Raw genomic sequence first — 23,356 nt, 5'->3', positions numbered from 1 at the left:
CTGTTTAATAAGTGCTTTTTAGACTATTGGCAGCCTTTAGTTAATTTTTAGAGTTCTGACAAAGTTGATTTTGACAACTTTTAGTGTTCTCATTGCTTTTATGGAACATCAGATTTTCAGAGGTCCTTACTCCATTAAGTTCTCAAAGAAGCCATTTTTATAATTACAACAATGGAACACTAATTACTATTCCTTTCTAATAATCATGTTTCTAAAACTTAGAAAACCAAATATTTCTAACTAGAAATGTGATGGGAATTCAAAAGAGACACCTCTTCTCATCTGGCATTTTAATTATTTCTTGTTTAGTTGTCCAAGTCAGAATCCTAAGCCTCAATTTTCTTAAACGTACAAGTGAAATATTGTCTTCCCCAGCCTTAAGATTTAAAATGATAACGTAAAACTAATTACAAAGCTACAATAATCAAAACTGACTGGTACTGGCAAAAGAACAGTCATACAGACCAACGGAATATGACCTCAGAAATAAACCATGACATATAAGGTCAATTAATTTTCATCAATTGAAAATTAATTAATTAAGGCTGCCAGGACCATTCAATGGAGAAAGGGCAGTCTTTTCAACACATGTTGCTGGGGAAACTGGATATCCAAATGCAAACAAAGGTGAATCCTTACCTTTCGCCACATACAAAACTCAAAATGGATCAAAGATCTAAACTCTCGGAGGAAAATCTTCGTGATACTGGATTTGGCAATGCCTTCTTGGATATGACACCAAAAGAACAGGCAACAGAAAGAAAAACTAGACTTCATCAAAATTAAAAACTGGTACACCAAAGGACACTACTGAAAGAGTGAAAATGCAACCCACAGAATGGGAGAAAATACCTGTAAATCATGTATCTGATGACAGATTAATATCCAGAATATATCGAGAACTCCTACAACACACACAGAAAAACAACCCAATTAAAAATGGGCAAAAGACTTAAATAGACATTTCTCCACAGAAGATATATACAAATGGCTAATAAGTACATGAAAAGATGCTTAGCATCACAAGCCATTAGGGAAATGCAACCAAAACCACAATGAAATAACACTTCACATCCATCACGACAGCTATTAAAAACAAAAATAACAAGTGTTAGTTAGGATGTGGAGAAAGTGGAATCCTTCTACATTGCTGGAGGAATTGCAAAATGGTGCAGCCACTGTAGAAAAGTTTGCAGTTCCTCAAAAAATTAAATATAGAATTACCATGTGATTCAACAACTTCACTCCCAGGTATATACCCAAAAGAATTTAAAGCAGGGACTCACACAGATACTTGTACAAAAATGGTCATAGCAGCATTATTCACAACAGCAAAAAGTGTCCAGCAATCTAAGGGCCCATCAACAGATGAATGGATTAAAAAAATGTGGTATATTCATACAGCGGAATATTATTCAGCCATAATAAGGAATAAATTCTGATATATGCTACAACATGGATGAATCTTAAAACTATTATGCTATGAGAAATAAGACACAAAGGACAAATACTGTATGATTCCACATATATAAGGTGCCTAAAATAGTCAAAGTCAAAGAGAGAAAGTAGAACAGAGTTTACTAGGAGCTGGGGGTAGGAGTGGTAATGTGGAATTATCATTTAACAGGTACAGAGTTTCTGACTGGGATAATAGTTCTGTAAATAGATAGTGGTGATGGTTATACAACATTGTGAATGTATCTTAATGTCACTGAACTAACTGTATGGTTAAAATGATAAATTAGGTTATATATAAATTTTACCATAATAAATTTTTAAATGATAATGTATTATCCAAAGGTCCTATTTAGTGAGCCTTTTGTTCCTCAGGTGAGACGGTGGTTATAGAAGTTACTTAAATAATAAATACTTTATGAAATGGCTGGTAGTTAATAGTAAATAGTACCCACCCTCCAAAACACACACACATACACATACATACACACACACGACACTACACATTCAATGCTCTTATCAAATACCTATAATTATATTTTTCAAAGGATTACACATCCAATAAATTCACTAATGATGCAAAGAATTTACATCCTCCCATACTGACAGATAAAAACACATACATTCTCTAAGCACAAAGCTTATATTCACAAATAACTTTTTGCCTAAAGACAAATTTCAATTAATAATCACAATGGGAATTTAGTTATTTAATGCAACCATTAACCTAATGTCACCAATAAAATCTAAGCAGTTATATCACAAAACCAGGGTTATATTCAGTGGACATGCATTAATAATCTATACAATTTAACATTATACCAGAAAAGGAACTGACTACAAAATTTCCCTTGATTTTTGGTGGTTTTCAAATTTCATGGCACAGATTCCCAAGGTAAAAACAGATTTTAAATATTTTCGATAAAATGGTAAAAAATTTCACAAGCCTTTTAATTTTCGTATTGGGGTGAAGATTTAAAACATCAAGCTGGCCCCAATCTGTCAAAAATGACAGGTAAATATTTACAATGACAACACAGGCTTTAGTTACAATGGTATTAGAGGATGACTCTCCCCTGGCAAAAACCTTTTATGGTTAATTCTCAATGCAAACATGTTTTTGTAAATACTGTGATAATATAAACTTGGAAACATACCTGGAATCAGGACAGGGACGAAAAATAAAACGCAAGTCAATCTTATTTCTGACCTGTAATCATAAAGCCTTTTGGCTCTAAACACCAAACACTGTCCTTCAATATAAAACTAAATTAAGAAGAGTAGAACAACTTTACCATGCTGGCTGACATTCTTCTACAGAATTATCTTTCACTACACATCAAGGCAGGGCTCAAGCTCCATTAACTTGCTTCTCTAGAAAGAGTATAATTAGCAGAGCACCAAAATTTATAAACTGATATGGCAACCCAAAATGCTAAACACACTTTTCAAACAGAAGCAAATTTTTCCCCATTGTTACTTCTATGTACCATGTTATTTTTGAAACTTATGTGGCTACCAATAAGAAAAGAATCAGGGAAGCTTTGAACATATCTTGTACTTTTCATCAAGGCTAAAGTGCAAAATATCTCCATGTCTCTGGTATTTTAATAGGAAAAAACATAACACATAATAAAGGAACTGAGGTGACAGTAGAACTAATGCAAAAAAGACTTCTTTAAATATACACTTGAAGACTACATAAGACCAATTTAATTTTTCTTTCTTCAATGAAATCTGTGAATGAACCAAGTTCTCACAGAACTTGAGATCTTGTTTGGTTCTCTTCCCCAGGATCAGAAATTCCAAAATTAGAGAGAAAAAAATGGAAGAAAATAACATTGCATGACAATGGACACTAAGTTCATAAAGAACTTTTTTTAAAAAAATGAGATATTATGGAAGAAAACACCATGAAAATAATAATCCTATGAGAATTGTTTTTTACGCACAGTAAATTTGAGCCTTGGTCTTCATGAAGATACTACAGCTTATATAGAAAACTATAAATATACAAGACTCCAGGAAAAAAAGTCAAAATACATATTATTTAACATTCTGTAGGCCTAAAAAACTTCTGAGGGGAGGGGAAAGGACGGCCAACTGAATCTTCACTTAAGAATACAGAACTATGAAAAATTCCTGGGTCAAAAGCTCCAAGATGCTCCAAATGGAACCACACTTTGTGAAAACATACAACCCTAGATATAGTTTTAAAAGGAAAGAAAAAGTACTGAATAACTGCAGTCCCTTCCAAAAAAGGATATCTTAAATTAAGGGGAAAAGATTCTAATAGTGTAAACGAATCTGGCTCAGAAAGAAAACTGAACAACATATCCAATGTTCTGTCCATAAAAGTAATGACGGTACATCTTTAATATTAAAGAAATAGGCTATAAAAAAGTTCATTCTCAGAATTGGTTTTAGTAAAAGCTCATTTGTGCTCCTTTGTGGGTGCATAATAAAGTTCCATGGGTTTGTTCACCTTCCAGTATTTCTCACTGACCAATTCCAAAGAAAAAGAGCCATTTAACACCTAAAACAAAAACAAAAACAAAAACAAAAAAAAAAAAGAAAGAATTATGAAAACTGCTCAAAGCACAAAATTGTGAGATGGAACAAACAGAGAAGTCCATCTTAGCACAACAATGTAAAACAACTATACCCCAATTTTAAAAAAGTCCATCTTTAAAAAAAATCCTAAGATAAACTTGTCACTTACACTATTCATAAAAGAACAAAGGATATATCAAGTTAACTACCTGTTGCAATTTCTCCTCCTTCCAGAGTCTGTACCATTTTATTAGGCCCCACCCCACAACCTTCCACTCTCAGATGATCAATGTACTCCCAATTTCAACAGCCTATTATTTTAAATACTTACAGTGAACTGGCCACTGGCTGTTGCTATGTAAATGGTATACTGCTTCTCACTGGCTGTATCAAGGTTCATCTGGTTTGATTCTCCTTTGTTTCGAAGTTCTTCTAAAGCTAACCTCACAGCCAGATACTTGGATAAGTGATCAACAGTGGCATTACCTGAAGTCTTTATGTATCTGGAAAAATAAATCATTAAAACCTTACTTTCTAGATTAGTGATAAAACATACATAAATTATAAAACTAATACATTTCTAAGGGCTTCCCTGGTGGCACAGTGGTTGAGAGTCCACCTGCTGATGCAGGGGACACGGGTTCTTGCCCCAGTCTAGAAAGATTCCACATGCCACAGAGTGGCTAGGTCCGTGAGCCATGGCCGCTGAACCTGCGCGTCCGGAGCCTGTGCTCCGCAACAGGAGAGGCCATAACAGTGAGAGGCCCGCGTACCGCAAAAACAAAACAAAACAAAACAAAACTAATACATTTCTAAAAAGGTATATAAAATGTAAAATGTCTCAATTATTGACAAAATACCAGAAATTTATTCCTCTATTATCTAAAAATTTCTTATTGAAAAGGTACAGAAACGGTAAAAGTACAAGCTCACTATCTACCAGGCCATGAAAGCTCTACCTACCTTACCATCCATAAAATATGACACAGAATGACAAAAATCAAATAGAAATAACACTGTACCGAGAGGAAAAAAAAGAACATACCCCTCAATCCCAATGATCAGAAGTTTTGAGTCTACAGCAGCAAGAAGAAAACTAAGAATATGAGCAAATTTCTTCTTGTCTAAGAATTAATAAATTTTAGGTTTTTAAGACAAAGCACTGAAATGCTAATTGTTTTTTAAAGCATCATATACCATTTACTCACTCACTCAACAAATATTTGATGCTTATATGCACTCAAGGACAGGCTCTCTAGAGTTATATAGTGGTAAAGCAGTCATCCTGGCCAGCATGAATTTTAGAGCCTTCTGACACCCTAGCATCATTGTTAAGAAATTTAAATGATCCTTTCTCCTCCTCTACCTAGAAGGGTCATTCCTTTCAGATACGCAACTGTGGGTGGGAAGCACATGAGGAAAGACGAAAACAACAATTCAGGCAGCCAAAATATCCAACCAAACCCTGGCAATCAATGGGATGACAAATGTCACCCTTAATTCTTATCTAAAGTTGCCTTTTAACTCCTTAACATTCTAAATTCAGATAATCTGAAACTAACCCACACGCTTACCTTGTCTGTGCACTGTCATCTTTTTCCATAAGTGTGGGATGAGGCCTGAATACTAATTCAATTTCACTAGCACCATCCATTACTGGATCAATTGCCACTGTTGCATTGTTATTATCAAGCTCAAGCCCAGAATCATCAGATGTTTTGGTCCGTTTGTTACTAGGTCCTGCTTCCTGATTGCTATGTGTGGATGCATTACTACAGTGAGAACTGTCTCCATTGTCTTCTGCTCCACTACCATTTTCAATCTGTTGTTTCTTGCCTCGCTGTAATCTAGTTAAGGAAAACAAAACAAAAAACATGAAATCTTCATTTAGGCCTTTTCAATGCATCAATTTTGAAGTATGTTTACTGAATTTACTACATTCTAAGTTCCCTGGTGGTCTAATGGTTAGGATTCCGGGCTTTTACTGCCATGGCCTGGGTTCAATCCCTGGTCGGGGAACTGAGATCCCGCAAGCCACGCAGCGTAGCCAAAAAAAAAAAAAAAAAAAAAAAACCCCAAAACTAAATTCTAAAAACATCTTGATAACTGAATTTGCTCCAAGTTGAATAATGTCATTTATTTCCCACATGTCCCTGAAAGGTCTAGGGAATGTCACTTATACACAGGCAAACATCTGAATAAATTAAACAAATGTTTATATTCCCTTAAAACTTTTCTTTATTGATTATAGGAATTATTGGCAAATATTTACATTTTGATGATTTCCTTTATTATGAGATTTTAAATCTAAAGAAAGGCATAATTCAGTTATGAAAAATTTACAGTTCTGAGGGAAGATATTTATGCCTTTTTAATTAGAATTTCTTAGGGAAACAGGATTTAAGAGTAATGGTAAGCACTACCTGCCCGCTGCTGACCTCACCCAAAGTCTGCTAATGCAATGCAAAATTATTCCAATGCAGAAGATGCGATGGTATCTAAATATGGAGCATAAACACAGAAGCAGCTCTCTAACAAGCTCAAATACTAAAAACCAGTAACTGGGCAAGGTACTTTGTGTATACATCTTATTTACCCATCAAAACAACTATCAAGGCAGTTAACGTTATTATCATTTTATAATTGGGAAAAACCAATGAAACTGAGGTCCAAGGTCCATGGCTATAAGCTAGTAAGCACCAGAACCAGAGGAAGAACTCGATACATTCTTTCTACCATATGTATTGCCTCTCCAGCTGTATATACAAGAAAAAGGAGGGAATATGTGATGAAAAAGAAATATGAAAGAACGACATGCACTTCTAAGAATAGTGTCATTACTACATTTTTATTGCCAGAACAAGGAAATAATAGCCCACTGCTTGGGAAAGATGCTCAAGAACTTTTTTTTTAAATTGAACTATAGTTGATTTACAATTCTGTGTTAGTTCTGGGTGTAAAGTAAATTATATACACACATACATACGTACATATGTATATAAAATTCTTTTTCAGATTCTTTTCCATTGTAGGTTATTACAAGATATTGAATATAGTTTCTTGTGCTATATACAGTAAATCCTTGTTGTTTATCTATTTCATAAATAGTGATGCGTATCTGTTAAACCCATACTCCTCTACTTTATCCCTCCCCCTCCCCTTTTCCCCTTTGGTAAATATAAGTTTGTTTTCCATGTCCATGAGTCTGTTTTGTAAATAAGTTCATGTGTATTATTTTTTTGATTCCACATATAAGTGATATCATATATTTGTCTTTCTCTGACTTACTTCACTCAGTATGATAATCTCCACTTTTGCTATGAATGACAGTATTTCATTTTTTATGGCTAATATTTGAGAGAGAGAGAGAGAGAGTGTGTGTGTGTACGTACCACACCTTCTTTATCCATTCATCTGTTATGGACACTTGGGTTGCTTCCATGTCTTGACTAATATAAACAGTGCTACAATTAACACTGGGATGCATGTATCTTTTCGAATTAGTTTTCACCTTTTCTGGATATATGCCCCGGAGTGGGACTGCCGGATCATATAGTAACTCTATTTTTAGTTTTTTAAGGAACCTCCATACTGTTCTCCACAGTGCTGCACCAATTTACATTTCCACCAACAGTGTAGGAGGGCTGGCTCCCTTTTCTCTTCTGTCCATTTTTTGATTGGGTTGTTTGATTTTTGATACTTAGTTGTATGAGGTGTTTACATATTTTTGAAATTAAGCCCTTGTCAGTCTCATCATTTGCAACTATTTTCTCCCAGTCTGTACGCTGTCTTTTTGTTTTGTTTATGGTTTCCTTTGCTGTGCAAAAGCTTATAAGTTTGATTAGGTCTCATTTGTTTACTTTTGCTTTTATTTATTTTGCCTTGGGAGACTGATCTAAAAAAATACTGCTGCAATTTACATCAGAGAATGTTTTGCCTATACTCTCTTCTAGGAGTTTTATCGTGTCATGTCTTATATTTAAGTCTTTAAGACATTTTTAGTTTATTTTTGTGTATGGTATGAAGCCATGTTCTAACTTCATGGATTTACATGTGGCTGTCCAGCTTTCCCAACACCACTTGCTAAAGAAACTCTTTTCTCCATTGTATATTCTTGCCTTCTTTGTCAAAGATTAGTTGACCACAGGTTGTGTGGGTTTATTTCTGGGCTCTTTATTCTGTTCCACTGATCTGTATGTCTGTTTTTGCACCAGTACCATGCTATTTTCATAACTGTAGCTTTGTAGTCTTGTCAGAAGTCTGGGAGGGTTATGCCTCCAGCTTTGTTCTTTTTCCTCAGGACTGCTTTGGCAATTCTAGGTCTTTTGTGGTTTCATATAAATTTTAGGATTATTTATTCTAGTTCTGTGAAAAATGCCATGGGTAATCTGACAGGGATAGCATTAAATCTGTAGACTGCTTTGAGCAGTATGCCCATTTTAACAATATTAATTCTTCCAATTCAAGAACATGGGATGTCTTTCCATTTCTTTGAATCATCTTCTATTTCCTTTATCAATTTTATAGTTCTCAGCATACAGGTCTTTTACTTCCTTGGTTAAATTTATTCCTAGGGTTTTTTTTTTTTGAAGCAATTTTAAACAGGATTGTTCTGTTTTGTTACTTTCTCTTTCTCATATTTCGTTGTTAGTGTAAAGAAATGTAACAGATTTCTGTATATTAATCTTGTATCCTGCTACTCTGCTGAATTCATTTATTAGTTCTAATAGTTTCTGTGTGGAGTCTTTACAGTTTTCTATAGAGTATTATGTCATTTGCATATAATGACAATTTTACCTCTTCCCCTCCTATTTGGATACCCTCCCTCCCTTTCTTTTTTGTTTTGACTGCTGTGGCTAGGACTTCCAATACCATGTTGAATAGAAGTGGTGCGAGTGAGCATCCTTGCTTAGGAAAGATGCTCAAGAACTTCCCCCCCCCAAAAATAAAATACTGTTTATGAAATCTATACAGCATTTCAAAATTAAGAGGGGGTGACTAATATGTTAATTGACAAAACTATGATTCAAAAATATATGAACACTGGGACTTTCCCGGTGGCACACTGGTTAAGAATCTGCCTGACAATGCAGGGGACACAGGTTCAATCCCTAGTCCTAGAAGATCCCGCATGCTTCAGAGCAACTAAGCCCATGTGCCACAACTACTGAGCCTGCGCTCTAGAGCCCGCAAACCACAACTACTGAGCCTGCACACCACAACTACTGAAGCCTGCACACCTAGAGCCCCTGCTCCGCAACAATAGAAGCCACCGCAACAAGAGAAGCCACCACAATGAGAAGCACGCACACTGCAATGAAGAGTAGCCCCCGCTCACCGCAACTAGAGAAAGCCTGTGCGCAGCAACAAACACCCAACGCAGCCAAAAATAAATAAATTTATATAAAAAAAAAAAAAGTGAACACATACAATGGATTAGTCTTAAAAAGGAAGGAAATTCTGCAGGTGCTACAACATGGATAAACTTTGAAGACATTAAGCCAGTCACAGAAAGACAAATACTGTATGATTCCACATATATGAGGTATTTAAAGTAATCAAAATCACAGAAACACAAAGTAGAATGGTGGTTACCAGGAGCTGAGGAGAGGAGGAAGAAATGAGAAACTGTCGCTTAATGGGTACAGAGTTTGTTTTATAAGATGAAAAGAGTTCTGGAAATTGATTGTACAACTGTGTGAATGCACTTACAATACTGCACTGTATATTTAAAAATGCTGAATATGGTAAATTTTATGTTTTTTATCATAATTTTCTACTGTGATATGGAAAGACCAAAATAATGAAACAAACAAAAAACTCAACAGGGTTACTTGTCTAATGTATTTATTTTTACCTCACACTTCTTTCCAAAGAACAGAGCTAGATTAATGTAATTTCAGGCAGCATTCATAAAATAATGTTCAGATAATGGAGGTAGATCAATAGCCTATCATGTCCTGCATTTATCAAATCATATCCATAACACTACATACTGTTCTAGAGGTAGCATTTCAAGAACTATACACCAACAAACTTGAATGTCATATGAGGAATAAAAGAAATTAGGAATGTAAATACTTAGCCTTTAGAGGAGCATATAAGAATGTATATTTATATGAAATTATTTGAGGACTAGTAGATAGAAGCAGAATCTGAAATAAATATAGAACCCAACATAAGTATTTTGACAAAGACATATCAAGACTGCTACACACAAAAGACTAATTTTAATTCAATATAAGGGAAGAACTTTAAAAATATATATATTTATACAAAACTATTTACTTTAAGCCAAACGTAGTTCTATGTACTGGTGTTATAAGAATCAGTAATACTCACACAGTCTCTACCCTCTTAGGGCTTATATTATTCTAGTACAGCAAATAACACACACATGTTCAGAGAATGATAAGTGCTATGAAGAAAAATGAGGCAGAGAGGGTAAGAAAGTATGGAGTCCTGTGGTGGAAGACGGGAACTTAGCAGACACCTGAAGAATGAGTGTGTGTGCCATGTGGACTATCTAGAAGAAGAGGGTTCCTGAAAGAGAGAACAGGAAGTATAAAGGCCCTGAGGCAGAAACAAGCTTGCTAAGTCTCAAAAACAGCCAAGAAGCTTTAATAAAGTTATTAACAAATGAAAGAAGCTTCTATCACATACTCCCACCACTAGAAATGTTCAAGCAAAATCAAAGGTCTATCTATAAAGGATTTTATGAAGGGGGTTCTTTCTCCTGGTAAAAGACTAAAAGTTTACTCTTCAGAACCACTTCTGGAACTTTTAAAATACGAATGCCTGTACCCCAATCAAAGATTTTGATTTACTTAGTCTGGAGTGATGCCTTTGGGGCCCTAGGATTTAAAAGCTTTCCAAGTGATTCTGATATTCAGCCAAGGTGAAAGCCACTAGATTGGGATGTGGCTTTATTGGTGGCTGACTTTATTGCAATGTGGCTTTGGAAGATGCTGACTCTCCCTGAGGCCTAAACATATCAGGAGATGTCAGAGCAGAAAAGAGAATAGGGGTGAGGAAAGTGCTCAGATTATATAGGGTCTTGGAAGCTATCATTAAAGTCTTTTAACCTGAATGTGAATAGAAGCTATTACAGGCTTCAAAGCAAAGGAGAACTACGACCTGACTTCCAATTTATCACTCTGGCTGCTGTGCTGAGCACAGACAATGTGGAGGTAAGCATGGAAAGTTGAAAGACCAATTGGGAGGCTATTTCAACACTTTCAAATGAAAGATGGTGGTTGCCTAGACCAATTTGGATATATTATGGAAAAAGCTAAAAATATATTTATTCACAAACTGGAATATGGACTGGGAAAAAAGAGAGAGGTGAAAGGTAACTCCAAAGTTTTTGGCTAAAGCAAGTAGGATGATGGAGTTGCCATCAACTAAAATGAGCAAGAATGAAGAGAAGTAGGGGATAAGAATTACAAGTTCAGTACTGAACATGTTAAGTTTGAAATAAGGAACAGCTAACGACATATACAAAGGGAACCAGGAGAATATCGTCTCTTGAAAGCCAGCGGAAGGAAACCAGTCAAACAGAAAAGAGAAATTAACTGTATAAAATGCTGCTAAGTAAGATGAGATCTGAGAATCAGCAATTGGGTTTTGCAATGTGGAGGTCAATGGTAACTTCAACAAGGGTGATATGAGGCATTGGGATAAAGCCTGACTGGGGGAGTTCAAAATGGGACAGTAGAAGTATTGGATATAGTAAGCACAGACAACTCTTTTAAAGAGAAGAAATACAATGGTAAGTGGAGGGAGAAGTGGGTATAAGAGGGTATTTGTCTTGTCTTGTCTTTTTTAAGACTCTAGTACTTTAAATCGAATACCGTATTAGGCCTAGAGACATATTTTATACCTTCAAGAAAAGGTAACCACACAGAACTACTATTTGTTACTGCATTTTATCTATCTCAAAATGGAGGGTGTTAATTCAGTATTTAATAGAGTGGAAAAATGGCCACCTGCCTGGCCTTCTCTCCCATATACCTGTTCATGGCCTGTATCTTCAGTCCTTCCTCAATGCTGTGACTGAGTGCTTGCTGATTATTGTGCTTGTTGATCCTGGCTAATACTCTTTCTTGATGAGCTTCATACTCATCACGACTTGGATAAATTTTGCTGATGAGTGCATCAAAGTTTGGGTCTGGTCTTAGTGATCTTTTGGAAACTAGCTTTTTCCGACAGGTAGGGCATTCTTTATTGCTAAATAAAAAGAGAGAAAAGAAAATGTAAATAATGCCAGGATCTTTGGGCTAAAGACAAAAATAGCCAGCTTCCAGATAATTATCATCTTTATTCCAATAGCTTTACTAAGTCGCAGAAATTTAAACTGATTAACCTGACTTTCCTTGAATATCTGACTAATGACTAAGCAAGATTTTTGAAACATGAGACTCTCCATACTACTTGCCAATAGAGAAAAAACTAAATACTTCCCCATGATAAATTATATATAACCATTTTAGAAATAAAAATCTATTCCTTCCTAAATTTCCCGTTTCTGATATCCATGCTACACATGGAAAAACTATCCACTAATATATATTAATTTATATGTTATGAATTATTTTATTAAAATAGTCATCAGGACATTATACTTAAGTGAGAAAATCATGGTTTCATGCTTTGTAATTTCCTCAAAACAAAAACTCATCCTAAAAAGCTTCTAAAACTATATAAAATCAACTGTTTCGAAACAAAGATTCTCCAATAATTAAAACCTAGACTTTAGATAAATTTCCAATTCTCAAATGAACACTTATAGAAAATGTATTTCTCAAAACCCACAGAGCACTAGAACACTGTCCTTGTATAATTTAAGTACCTAGCATAATTCATTTTAACATACCCACTTCTGAGGGCTGTGATAATGCAGTCTGCACAAAAACGATGTAAACACTCTTTTGTAGTCATGGTGTTCTTCAACATATCCAAACAAATTGGGCACATTAATTCACTGTGTAGACTTCGAGGTGAAACCACAATTTCCAAGCCATCCGTTATTGCCTCCTGTAAAAAGCATCACTTTAAAATTAAATGCTACTTAATTAAAAAAAAATTATGGACAAGTTCAAACATAAGACTATAGAAAATGACAAAAATGAACATCTATATACCCATCACCCAGTCACCATCACTGTCAACTCACAACCAATCTTGTTTTAGCTATAATCTCCTCCAACTCCCCTCAGCCCCAGCACCAAAGCATTATATAAATGCCCTTATTTTAATGCTAAAGATAACATATTATATATTTAAAAGATAACTAATGTTAAATCACCCTGGTATAGCAATAAAAAAAGCATTGAATATGGAATCAGATGGCTTAGGTTCTATTAGTTCTACAACTAGCTTTGTGACACTAAATAATTAGTTTTAACATTGTTTTCTTACCTGCAAAATGAGGAAGTTAAGCTAAATGAACCCTAAAACTTCTTCCATCTGCAAAACTGCACCATTTTGATAATAAACTATACATTTCACGCCATCCATTAAAAGATTTTAAAATTCAAATACAAGTATTCCCTATTTATACACAGCTTAACAGGATTTAATTTTAAAATCACCTTTTGAACCTTAAAAAGTCTTGATCCACAGAGAAGTTTCATACAAAGTGGTCAGGTTCTCAAGCTAACCTACAAACTGATTTAAACCACAGCACCTCTGAAGTATAAAAAGTATTAGTATTTCTAATTGTCATGTCTAAAAATGTTTTCAGTGCGAAAATGCATTTGGAGTTCCAATGTAGAATTCAGGACAAACCTCCCAAATGCACAGATTAGTGACTCCAACTTTCTTTGCCACTACCACTACTCGCCCTTCCCACAAGGTGGCACTGAGAACAAAGATTATGTAGCTCTAAAGGCACCAATACAGGCTCCTATGGATTGAGGAAAAAGGTCTAGTATGTGGCCACTGAAAAGGAAGATGCAGGTAGAATAAGGGGCTTCCATATGTTACACTTCCTGTCTCCACTGGCTCTCCGTCGTACTTGTGTTTTCTCTATAGGGTCAAAGATTGATGACCCCACAAGGAAAGCCATCGAAACTACAGATATTGTCCATTATCAAGTATCCATTATGTTTCAACCTCTCTATATAAAGCACTTTCTGTATTTTACTTAGTTTAATATACACACAAACTTTTGATTTAGGAATTATAACCTCGATTTTATAAATCACACAGAGAGTATGATGATGACTTAGCTAGTAATCAAGTCTGGTCCCCTCTTCCTCTTTAGAATTTGCCTAGCAAAATCTGAACCCTGGATAAACCATCCATCCATATTTTCCATGCCTATACCTGTGCATCTGCATAGCACTGCAGGGGAAAAAAGGGAGGAATCACACAACCAGACTGATATCACTAAAAACTCATTTTTCTTTTCACTGCACTATTTTACAACTTTTCTTCTATCTGCAGACCTACCACCTAAATGTTCAATAGATTAATTACCTTACCTCAAATTTCATTTAAAGAACTCTCTCGTTTTCTCTCTACCAAACCTTTATAAAGCATCTTCCTCTTTCTTCTTACAAGGAGAAAGTACACCTCTTCCTATCACATGTCCATTCCTTCCTACCTTCTCAAGTATATCCCTCTTTGGATTTCTATTTGATCTCAGACTTCAGCAATCTCTCCCTCTTCACTAAATCAGCCTAGATTAATATAGGGTTGCTGCATAGTGAAATGTGAATGATGAGCTTAGAGCTGTGTGTAGAGGAGGGTGGGGTGAGAGTGGTTCCATCTCTCATCTTATTAACAAAACAAAATTTAAATAACTTCCCGATTCTATGTTGCCCTCAAGTTTTCACTCCATTTCTCTGTTTCTCTGCACAGCCAAACTTCTCTAAAACATTACCTATTCATTTTCACCTCCCCCTCCCCTTTAACACAGCAAAAGCTACTCAAGTGAATCTGCTCTGGTCAAGGTCACCAAGTATATACAGCCAACTCTAGTGCTCACTTTTGTAATCTTCACCTTATTCATCCTCTCAGTAGTACTGAACACAGTAACTGCATCCTCCTTGAAACACTTTGTCCTATGTTTTGATCTCCTCACTTCATCTTCCATTTTTCCTTACTTTTCTTTGGCCGTTCCTTCTCAGTCTCCTTTGCTGGCTCCTTTTCCATTACTTAATTTCTAAATCTTGAAGCTCCTCTGGATGAAGTTCTGGGCCTTCTGCTCATCTCTCTCTAGGTGATCTGGCATTCTCATGCTTAAAATGTACTGACAAGTCCTAAAACTTTATATTTAGTCCAGACCCCTAGGTAGCATCTCTTCTTGTCTTATAGGCATTTCAAACTGAAAATGACTTCAGTTTTAAGCATGTTTTTCTCCTTCAAACCTGTTCCTCTCCCAGTCTTCCCCATCTTCACCTTCTCAAAATAGTCTTCCCTGGTTCTCCCGTTATTATTTATTACAGCATTAAGAACCTTCCCTTTACATAACTTCTCATATGTGTAATTTACTTGTTTGATGTCCATAAACTCCCTGGGCTGGTGCCACATCTGTTTTATTCACCATTTTACCTATTGCCTAGCTTAGGACCTGGTACAGAATATGCACTCAAATTATTTGTTCAAGAAATGAAGTGTCAACCAAACATACATAAATTAGAACTGTATATAAATTTATTATTACTGTTATGTTCTTTCAAGTTTTCACTTTCTAAAACTATATCCCAGTTTATATGCCTCATATTTCCCCTAAGTTATCTTAATCTATATTACCTGAGGTGTTCGTTGTAATTCATATAAACTGAGTTCCCATGTTTTGCTTAATGGTTGAGTTCCGTTTGTCTGCACAGCCTGAGACATTGCTAGGAATAAAGAAGAGAGAAAACCAATTTTAGTATCTGAAAGGGAAGTAAATCTCAAAACTAATTTTTAGACATTGTAAATCCTGAGAGTAAAACCAACAGAAATTACACACTGGCTCCTCAAGAACGAAGAAGAAGAAAAGTTCAAGAATCTTTCCATTTATAAATACAAGCTACTTGAGAGCAAGAAGTTATCACTGATCTCTGAATGCCTAACAGCTCGCACACAGAGAATGCTTAATTATTACTGATGTATAGGAAACTCTCTTCACCCAAAATAAGAAGTATCTTTCTGAAACTGGCAGTCATGGAACTTAGAACTGTCAGGAAAATCTCAGACTCTTCAGCATGGCCATCTAGTCCAACTTTTGCCAAAGATACAAAATCTACTTTAAAGCACTTTAAGCCACAGGTCATTCTGCCTCTACTTTCACAGCTCCACTCATGAAAAATCCCCTTTCTAATAAGTCAGCTTATCTCCTCCTAATGATGAGCCCAAAACTGCTTCCTATTCACCTTACAGCTGTCCTCTGGAGGCAAACTGACTAAGTCGAATAATTTTTCTACAAAACAGTCTTTCAAATACTTGGACACTGTTATCATATTCCACCTGATTTTTCTTTACTTCTGGCTAAATGTCCTAGTTCTTCCTACTGCTCACCATGTGACACAATTTCAAGGTCTCCTCACCACTGTGACTTTCCTCTTGCTATGAATGAACAACGTACAGCCAACTTCTCTGCCTGTCTTTGAATAGGGGGACGAGATCTAGTATACATGTAAGGAAGATGGTCTTAGACAACTAACTCCTCTAGGGCAAAGGAAGAGGCTCCAATCATTCAAGTATTCAGTAAACATCTATTATTGGCCAAGTAGAATGCTCTAGGTCCTTGCCTCAGAATTCAAAGCCTATAAACAAAGAAATGTGTGTAAACAGCTAAACTACAAACTGACAAGATCGAGTCTAAGCAACCATATGGAAAAAACAATATGGAATTAGAGAAGGATCAGGAAATTTAAGGAGTCAGGGAAGGCTTAAATGGAGATTAAACAGCCTTAAAAAAAATACTACACTGGGATGGGAGTAAAAAAGAAACGGGGTTCCAGGCAAAGTCGAGCAACATGTATGTAGGTATGAGTCTGGAAGCCACTGGAAGTTTTAAACAAGAGATGACATGATCAAATAGTTTCAAAGAAATTCAAGCAGTATGTAGAAGACAGAATAGAAAGCAACTAGCAGTAAAAAGAACAATGAGGAGGCTGTTAAAAAACCTCAGTGATGTTAACTATCTGAACCAAAGCAGCAAAGCACAGACAGAGAGAAAGAATCAGACAGATCACTACATGATACATACAACACTGGTCTAAGAGGGAAGGGTCAAATAAGATTTTAGGAAAGCAACCATCCTTTACTGAGATAGAACACAGAAGGAAGGTGTGGGTTAGAAGAGAAGTGGAGCTGCTACACACACTGAGTTCCAGTTATTTAATGGAGCACTGAGGGAGGTAGAGTTGTCCAGTAGATAGTGAGAAAGAAAAATATCACACTTGCCTAAAGACACAACTTGCACAATCACAGTATGGCATATATTCTACACTGGCACATAAACAATGAAGGACATGATCTATTTGTATCCAGGATGCTGAATTTCCCACTTTTAGCAGCTACCATTTAAAAGTACCTGCTCTTAGACTTCCCTGTTGGCACAATGGTTAAGAATCTGCCTGCCAATGCAGGGGACACGGGTTCGGGCCCTGGTCCGGGAAGATCATACATGCTGCCGAGCAACTAAGTCCGTGCACCACAACTACTGAGCCTGCACTCTAGAGCCCGGGAGCCACAACTGCTGAGCCCATGCGCCACAACTACTGAAGCCCACGCGCGTAGAGCCCGTGTTCCACAACAAGAGAAGTCACCGCAATGAGAAGCCCGCGCACCGCAACAAAGACCCAACGCAGCCAAAAATAATTAATTAAAAAAAAAACCCTGCTCTCAAGAACCCACCCAATGAGCAATTAACTTACTTTGCTTTTATAAGTAAAAGCACTTCACTGAAATTTAACCTAAATTCTAGCCCCCTCTAAAATTCAATATACATTTTCTCTTCAAAACAGCTACATTTCCACATGAAGTTTCTCCCTGTGCAAGCAAAAATTTGAAATATGTTCAAATTTTTCAAATGTGAGTGAGTCATGGCTTTTGTTTATAATTTTGAGGCTGTCCACTGAGTCTACCTTGAAGACTCACTCATTTTGCTTATCAGAACCAGTGGACTCCCAAACAAGCAAACATTCCTTGAATCTTCTGTGCTTGAAATACAATTATCTTTCAGCTCCATCATGGTTCCTGATCAGTGTCCCAACAGTAGCCTGAAATCTGAGCAATTTTTCACAGAGCTCTGGTCACTAATCTAGCTGAGTTTGTTATCCTATGATTAGTAGCCTGTGGTTCTTTGAGTATCTCCCTGAGTGTGGGAATCACAAATTGAAAGAACTTTGTGACAGAAAACTTCTCCTTCATGAAATACTGTCTTTTCTCTATCATTCAATCTTCAGAGGATCAAATGATGGCACAGACTCTACTAATTGCTATCTAGTCAAACTGATGGATACAAGAGACCCAACAGACCAGTATCTGCTCTCTGGAGCAAAAAACGTTGCCATAAGCCTCTCTAAAAAGCCTTCATGAAGAGATTAACTAAAATAGAGATCACTTTGTTTAATGTAGGAGGACTTTCTCCTTCATTTCTGTACTCTGGGGTTAAAGGTTAACATTTCTGTACTCTAGGGGCTAAATCATGGTCGCTAGCCACCATTCATTCATTCATTCATTCATTTATGGCTGCATTGGGTCTTCGTTACTGTGTGCGGGCTTTCTCTAGTTGTGACAAGTAGGGGCTACTCTTCATTGCAGTGCACAGGCTTCTCACTGCGGTGGCTTCTCTTGTCACGGAGCACGGGCTCTAGGCATGCGGGCTTCAGTAGTTGTGGCACGTGGACTCAGTAGTTGTGGCTCACGGGCTCTAGAGCGCAGGCTCAGTAGCTGTGGCGCACAGGCTTCATTGCTCCACGGCATGTGGGATCTTCCCAGACGAGGGCTCGAATCCATGTCCCCTGCGTCGACAGGCAGATTCTTAACCACTGCTCCACCAGGGAAGCCCCCCTAGCCACCATTTTATAAGCATCACTTGATCTTATTGTATGTAGTTTGTGTATTGATGTGGGTTTCTCTACATCTACGATACAAACTTCTCCTGACAGAACTCCTGCCCCTATATACACTCTTATTATAATCCTAGTTATTCTGCTTACCAGGCTAGACGGCACAATTTCTCCAAGGATGTTTATAATTACCTTAGCTATTATTGGTAATTTTGGACATGTCAAAGATAATACAACTAAAAGAAGCTCTAGAAAAGAAAGGGGAAAAAGTACCAAATACACAATGGGCAGTCTTTTTGACTGGTATGCTGAGGCCTCAAAATTAAACCCAAACTTCAAAGTAGCATCCCTTTAAAGTTCTCTAGCAAAGACCAAAGAAAATAAGCATTCAAACTGCCCTCCTTATGCATCCAACATTATCATGTTTTAGCATCACCACCTTTACCTATATTCCCTCTGTTCCCCTCTACTGCCACCCCTAGAATCCTAAGTGAAATATCCTTTCCTCAAGGTCTTCCCCCAAGAAAACAACCAATGACCCATACCCACTTAAGACTGCTACAATGGTAGGTAAACCAATGGAAACTAAGTTAAGGTACAGTTTAGGGCTAACAGTCACAATAAAAGACTTTCCAAAACCAAAAGGCAGACAGACCAATGGCTGCTACTGAATTTCATTCTATTAAGAAACTGTCCAGGAATCCCAGGCTTATATTAATGATTCCATTTACTTGTAGCCCCTCAGATGGATAAAAATAGTTGAAAAGTGGCTGGAAAAAAGAAAAAAAAAAAAACCTTGCAAAACATTCAACAGGGACTAGAGAAATCAAGAAAACCAGGGTGATAAATAAAGCCTTTTCTGGTGCCCTTCCTTTAAAACTTAGACTAAAATTCTAGGCTGCAAACAAGGAATGGACCAATAAATAGGAGACATAAGAAACTGGCTTCAAGGTGTTCAACCTGTATTGTGGGATAGACCCAAGAGGCAATGTAAAAAGAACCTGCCCCCTCTTTTTCTTAATAGGCTAAAATCTAAAATACAGGATTTAAAAAAAAGTGGAACAGAAAATTGCAAATTTGGATGATTTCCAACACAGAGCTGAAAGAAAATGTTAGAAGACCTTTAGAAAACTGACAAACTAAAACAAACATATGATCCTTCAGATAAAAAAAAAAAAAATCAAAGATCCTTCAGCCTCTAAGTTTTAACGACCTATTCATAAAGATACTGGCAGATACAGCAATCAGAAAAATATCTGGAAGAGGCACTGCTCCATATTAGCAAATAAAGCGTGGTGTGTGTGTGTGCGTGCACGCACGTGTGTGTGTGTGTAAAGAACAATGGCCCCAAATCTACCGATGATGCTGCTCTGAAGTTGACTCTAGAATTCACTGATTCAAAGTGAACTACCTTTAAATACAGCTCCCCTGTAGATACATGTACCACTATTTCTACCATAAATCCTACAATAGCATAATGAATTTATCGAAGAACTAAAACTACTAAGATAGGAGGAATTTCTAAGACTTCTAAATCCTAACCCATGTCTCAACACTGTTACCCTGGGGTCAACTATAAACAGAACACTCCTTTCATCTGTATCTAGAAAGCTTCCCCAGAAAATTAATAGGAACTGTCAAATGAAATATTCTCCTAAATATATATATATATTTTTAAAGTCTTCTTTCTAGAGATGCCAGTTCTCCTGAACACAGCCAAATTATATCCGATTTGGATATTTGTATTCCTGTGGCAACTAAGATTCAGGAAGTAATTCACAAGTTAGTTGTAGTTCCAGAACTTCCTGGTATCATCATTTGGAAAACTAGGATCTACACGAGTTTTAAAAATTTTCCAGTCTTTCTGTTTGAATCTGTATTACAATCAATCATATGTTCCCTGATAGTTAGAGTCTTAAATGCTACTGCATGGATGCCATCTTATCAGATAATACAGCAGGTAATCCTAGACCAAAAAAAAGGATACAGTCTTGCTGATCACCAAAACTGCTATCTTAATTTTTAAGAACATGTCAGCAGTGTAAATCTGAACAATAGTGACCTCTACTGTGACCTGGCCAAGGAGGGTCAAAAGGTGATCTGAGAATGAAAAATGCCGTTTTTTGCCTCAAGACACAATCTACATATACAGAGGAAGCTGTAAATTCTACTCTGGCCTAAAGCACATTATCTACATGTATTTAGGAAGCTCAAGTTTCTACTTTTGGCAGTTACTGAACAGATAAGCTCTCTAGAATTAGTTCCTCTTTGCTTTAGGTCAATATATTTTTTCATTTAAATTTAACCTAAATTCTACCCTTCCCCCAAATCATGTATAACCTTTCCTCTTCTTTGGTTTAGTGAGAAGCTGCATTTCTGTCTGCAGCTCACTCTTGCCCAAGCCAACAATGTAAAAGACATTTAGCTTCTGTTTTTCGGATGGGAATAAATTGTGATTTTGATGACTGGTATTTGGGAGTCATCTATGTATACAGACAGAGCAACGAAAAAGGAAAGGAACAAGAATGGATGGCCTAGGTAATAATTATAATCTGAAAGGATGGAGAGTAGAGTTGAAGCCAGCAAAGAAGGGAAATTAGGTGTCAGACAAAGTAATCTTAGGGATTCTTTCCAGCAACAGGAATGTGCTTCCCAGTTGACTACTGCCTGAAGATCCCTGCAGCACAATGGAAGATCTAGGTCTACCTGTGGCCCAATACCCACCTAAATTATACTTCTGAATAAAAGATACCCCCAACAAAACAGAAATGTTTCTTGCACAAAGTAGGCACTCAAATTTGTGGAGAGAATGTTAGCATTATAGTTTGGACAAGATAACTTTAGAAGCACTGACAGAAACAGAAAATAGATCTTGAGGAAAGATCTAGTCACAGCTAAATTTTGAAAGCTCACGGCTTCAATAACCAAAGGGGAAACAGCAATAGGATATTCAGAATGCTCTTTTAAGGACCACAAATACCTGGCACTCATGCTGACTTTCCACATCTTCGCATATGGTAGATCACAAAGTCCTTTTGTGGAGGCTCAATGTGGTTTCAAAACCTTTTTCAATACAACACCCTCAAGAAGTGACTACCCATAAAGCAAAGAGCAGAGCAGGCAAAAGAGACGAAAACTCCTATGCATTCTACACAAAAAGATTTAGTAAGCGTACCTTTTTTTAAACAAGAAAAAGGTTAGACTTTCATTTCCAGTTCTGCATGTAAGTTACCATTCAGTCCTAACAAGTAAAAAAGCTGAACAGACTGAAAAATCAACTACTCTTCTGGGATCCATAAGCGAGAGGAGGACACAAGGCAAATCACTGCCCCAAAACTGAAGAGACAGAATACAGGGAATCTCAACATATCTGAGCAGACTGAGGCACTGAAACCGCAGTAGCAAGCAGTGTCAGATAGGAAACTCTTGAACTATAACTGAAAAATGGTTGGAGGAAGCTCAGTGTGGACAAGTCTGAGAGTTAAAAACTCCAGGAGGATCCAGTCACAGGGAGGCCCCCACAATACTGTGAAATTTACCTCCAGCAGCCCAACCAGATTCCCACACTAATTATCAGAGAAAACTCCCCTCATGCTTCCAGCAGAGGAAGGGGAAAAGGAACCATTTCTAAATATGCCAGAGCATTCTAGTTCTTCGTAACAAGTCCTGCCCTCAGGGAAAATTAGTTAACCAGAACCTAACCTGCTGGGATATTACCAGAACCTAAGTGAACTGGAGAAGGGAAATACCCAACTCCAGTCCATTCTAGTCTTCCTGTCCCACCTAAAAGGGGTTAGAAAAAAACTAAGAACCACTAGCGAAGTTCAGCGCCCAGAGACATAGGCTCTGAGACCAATTACAGGACTACAGAACCCTTGCCCTCCCCCTACACCTCACCACCACATTACTAAAGGCCTTTTTGCAGCAGTTCCTTTTACCCAGTACATCATGTCCGGCTCTAGAAAAAATTACTAGGCATACCAAAAGACAAAAACACAATTTGAGAGACAAAGCAAGCATCAGAACCAGATATGGCAGGGACACTGGAATTATCAGACCAGAAATTTAAAATAACTATGAATAATATGCTAAGGGCTCTAAAGGATAAAGACCACAGAAGAACAGATGGCCAATGTATGCAGAGAGATGGAAATCCTAAGAAAGAACTAAAAAGAAATGAGAGCTCAAAAACTCTGTAACAGCCATAAAGAATGCCTTTGATGGTCTTATTAGTAGCCTGCCTACCGCTAAAGAAAGTATCTCTAAGTCAGAGGATGTACCAGTAGAACCCTCAAAAACTGAAAAGCAAAAAGAACAAAGACTGAGAAAAACAGAAC

General features: G+C 36.9%; 1 protein-coding gene across 6 annotated transcripts in view; it reads right to left on the bottom strand.

The window, feature by feature from the left end:
* RNF2 (ring finger protein 2) overlaps positions 1 to 23,356 on the bottom strand; it is a 101,446-nt gene that overhangs the window by 43,928 nt on the left and 34,162 nt on the right. For 2 of the 6 annotated variants that reach the window (XM_067728933.1, XM_067728935.1), the window contains exons 2-6: positions 15,769 to 15,857; positions 12,884 to 13,044; positions 12,022 to 12,237; positions 5,583 to 5,855; positions 4,340 to 4,511 (exon numbers count right to left, since the gene is read on the bottom strand). In XM_067728933.1, the coding sequence (XP_067585034.1) occupies positions 4,340 to 4,511; positions 5,583 to 5,855; positions 12,022 to 12,237; positions 12,884 to 13,044; positions 15,769 to 15,855 (909 nt within the window). In that variant the 5' untranslated portion in view covers positions 15,856 to 15,857. Of the gene's footprint in view, positions 1 to 852; positions 3,992 to 4,327; positions 4,512 to 5,582; positions 5,856 to 12,021; positions 12,238 to 12,883; positions 13,045 to 15,768; positions 15,858 to 23,356 lie in introns of those variants that run through there. The other 4 variants (XR_010941257.1, XM_067728931.1, XM_067728930.1 and 1 more) reach the window with 4 other exon arrangements.

This window comes from Pseudorca crassidens, chromosome 2 (genome assembly GCF_039906515.1).
Source record: "Pseudorca crassidens isolate mPseCra1 chromosome 2, mPseCra1.hap1, whole genome shotgun sequence".
Taxonomy (NCBI): Eukaryota; Metazoa; Chordata; class Mammalia; order Artiodactyla; family Delphinidae; genus Pseudorca; species Pseudorca crassidens.
Note: the sequence above shows the minus strand (reverse complement) of the source record. Positions and strands in the feature narration are given on the sequence as shown.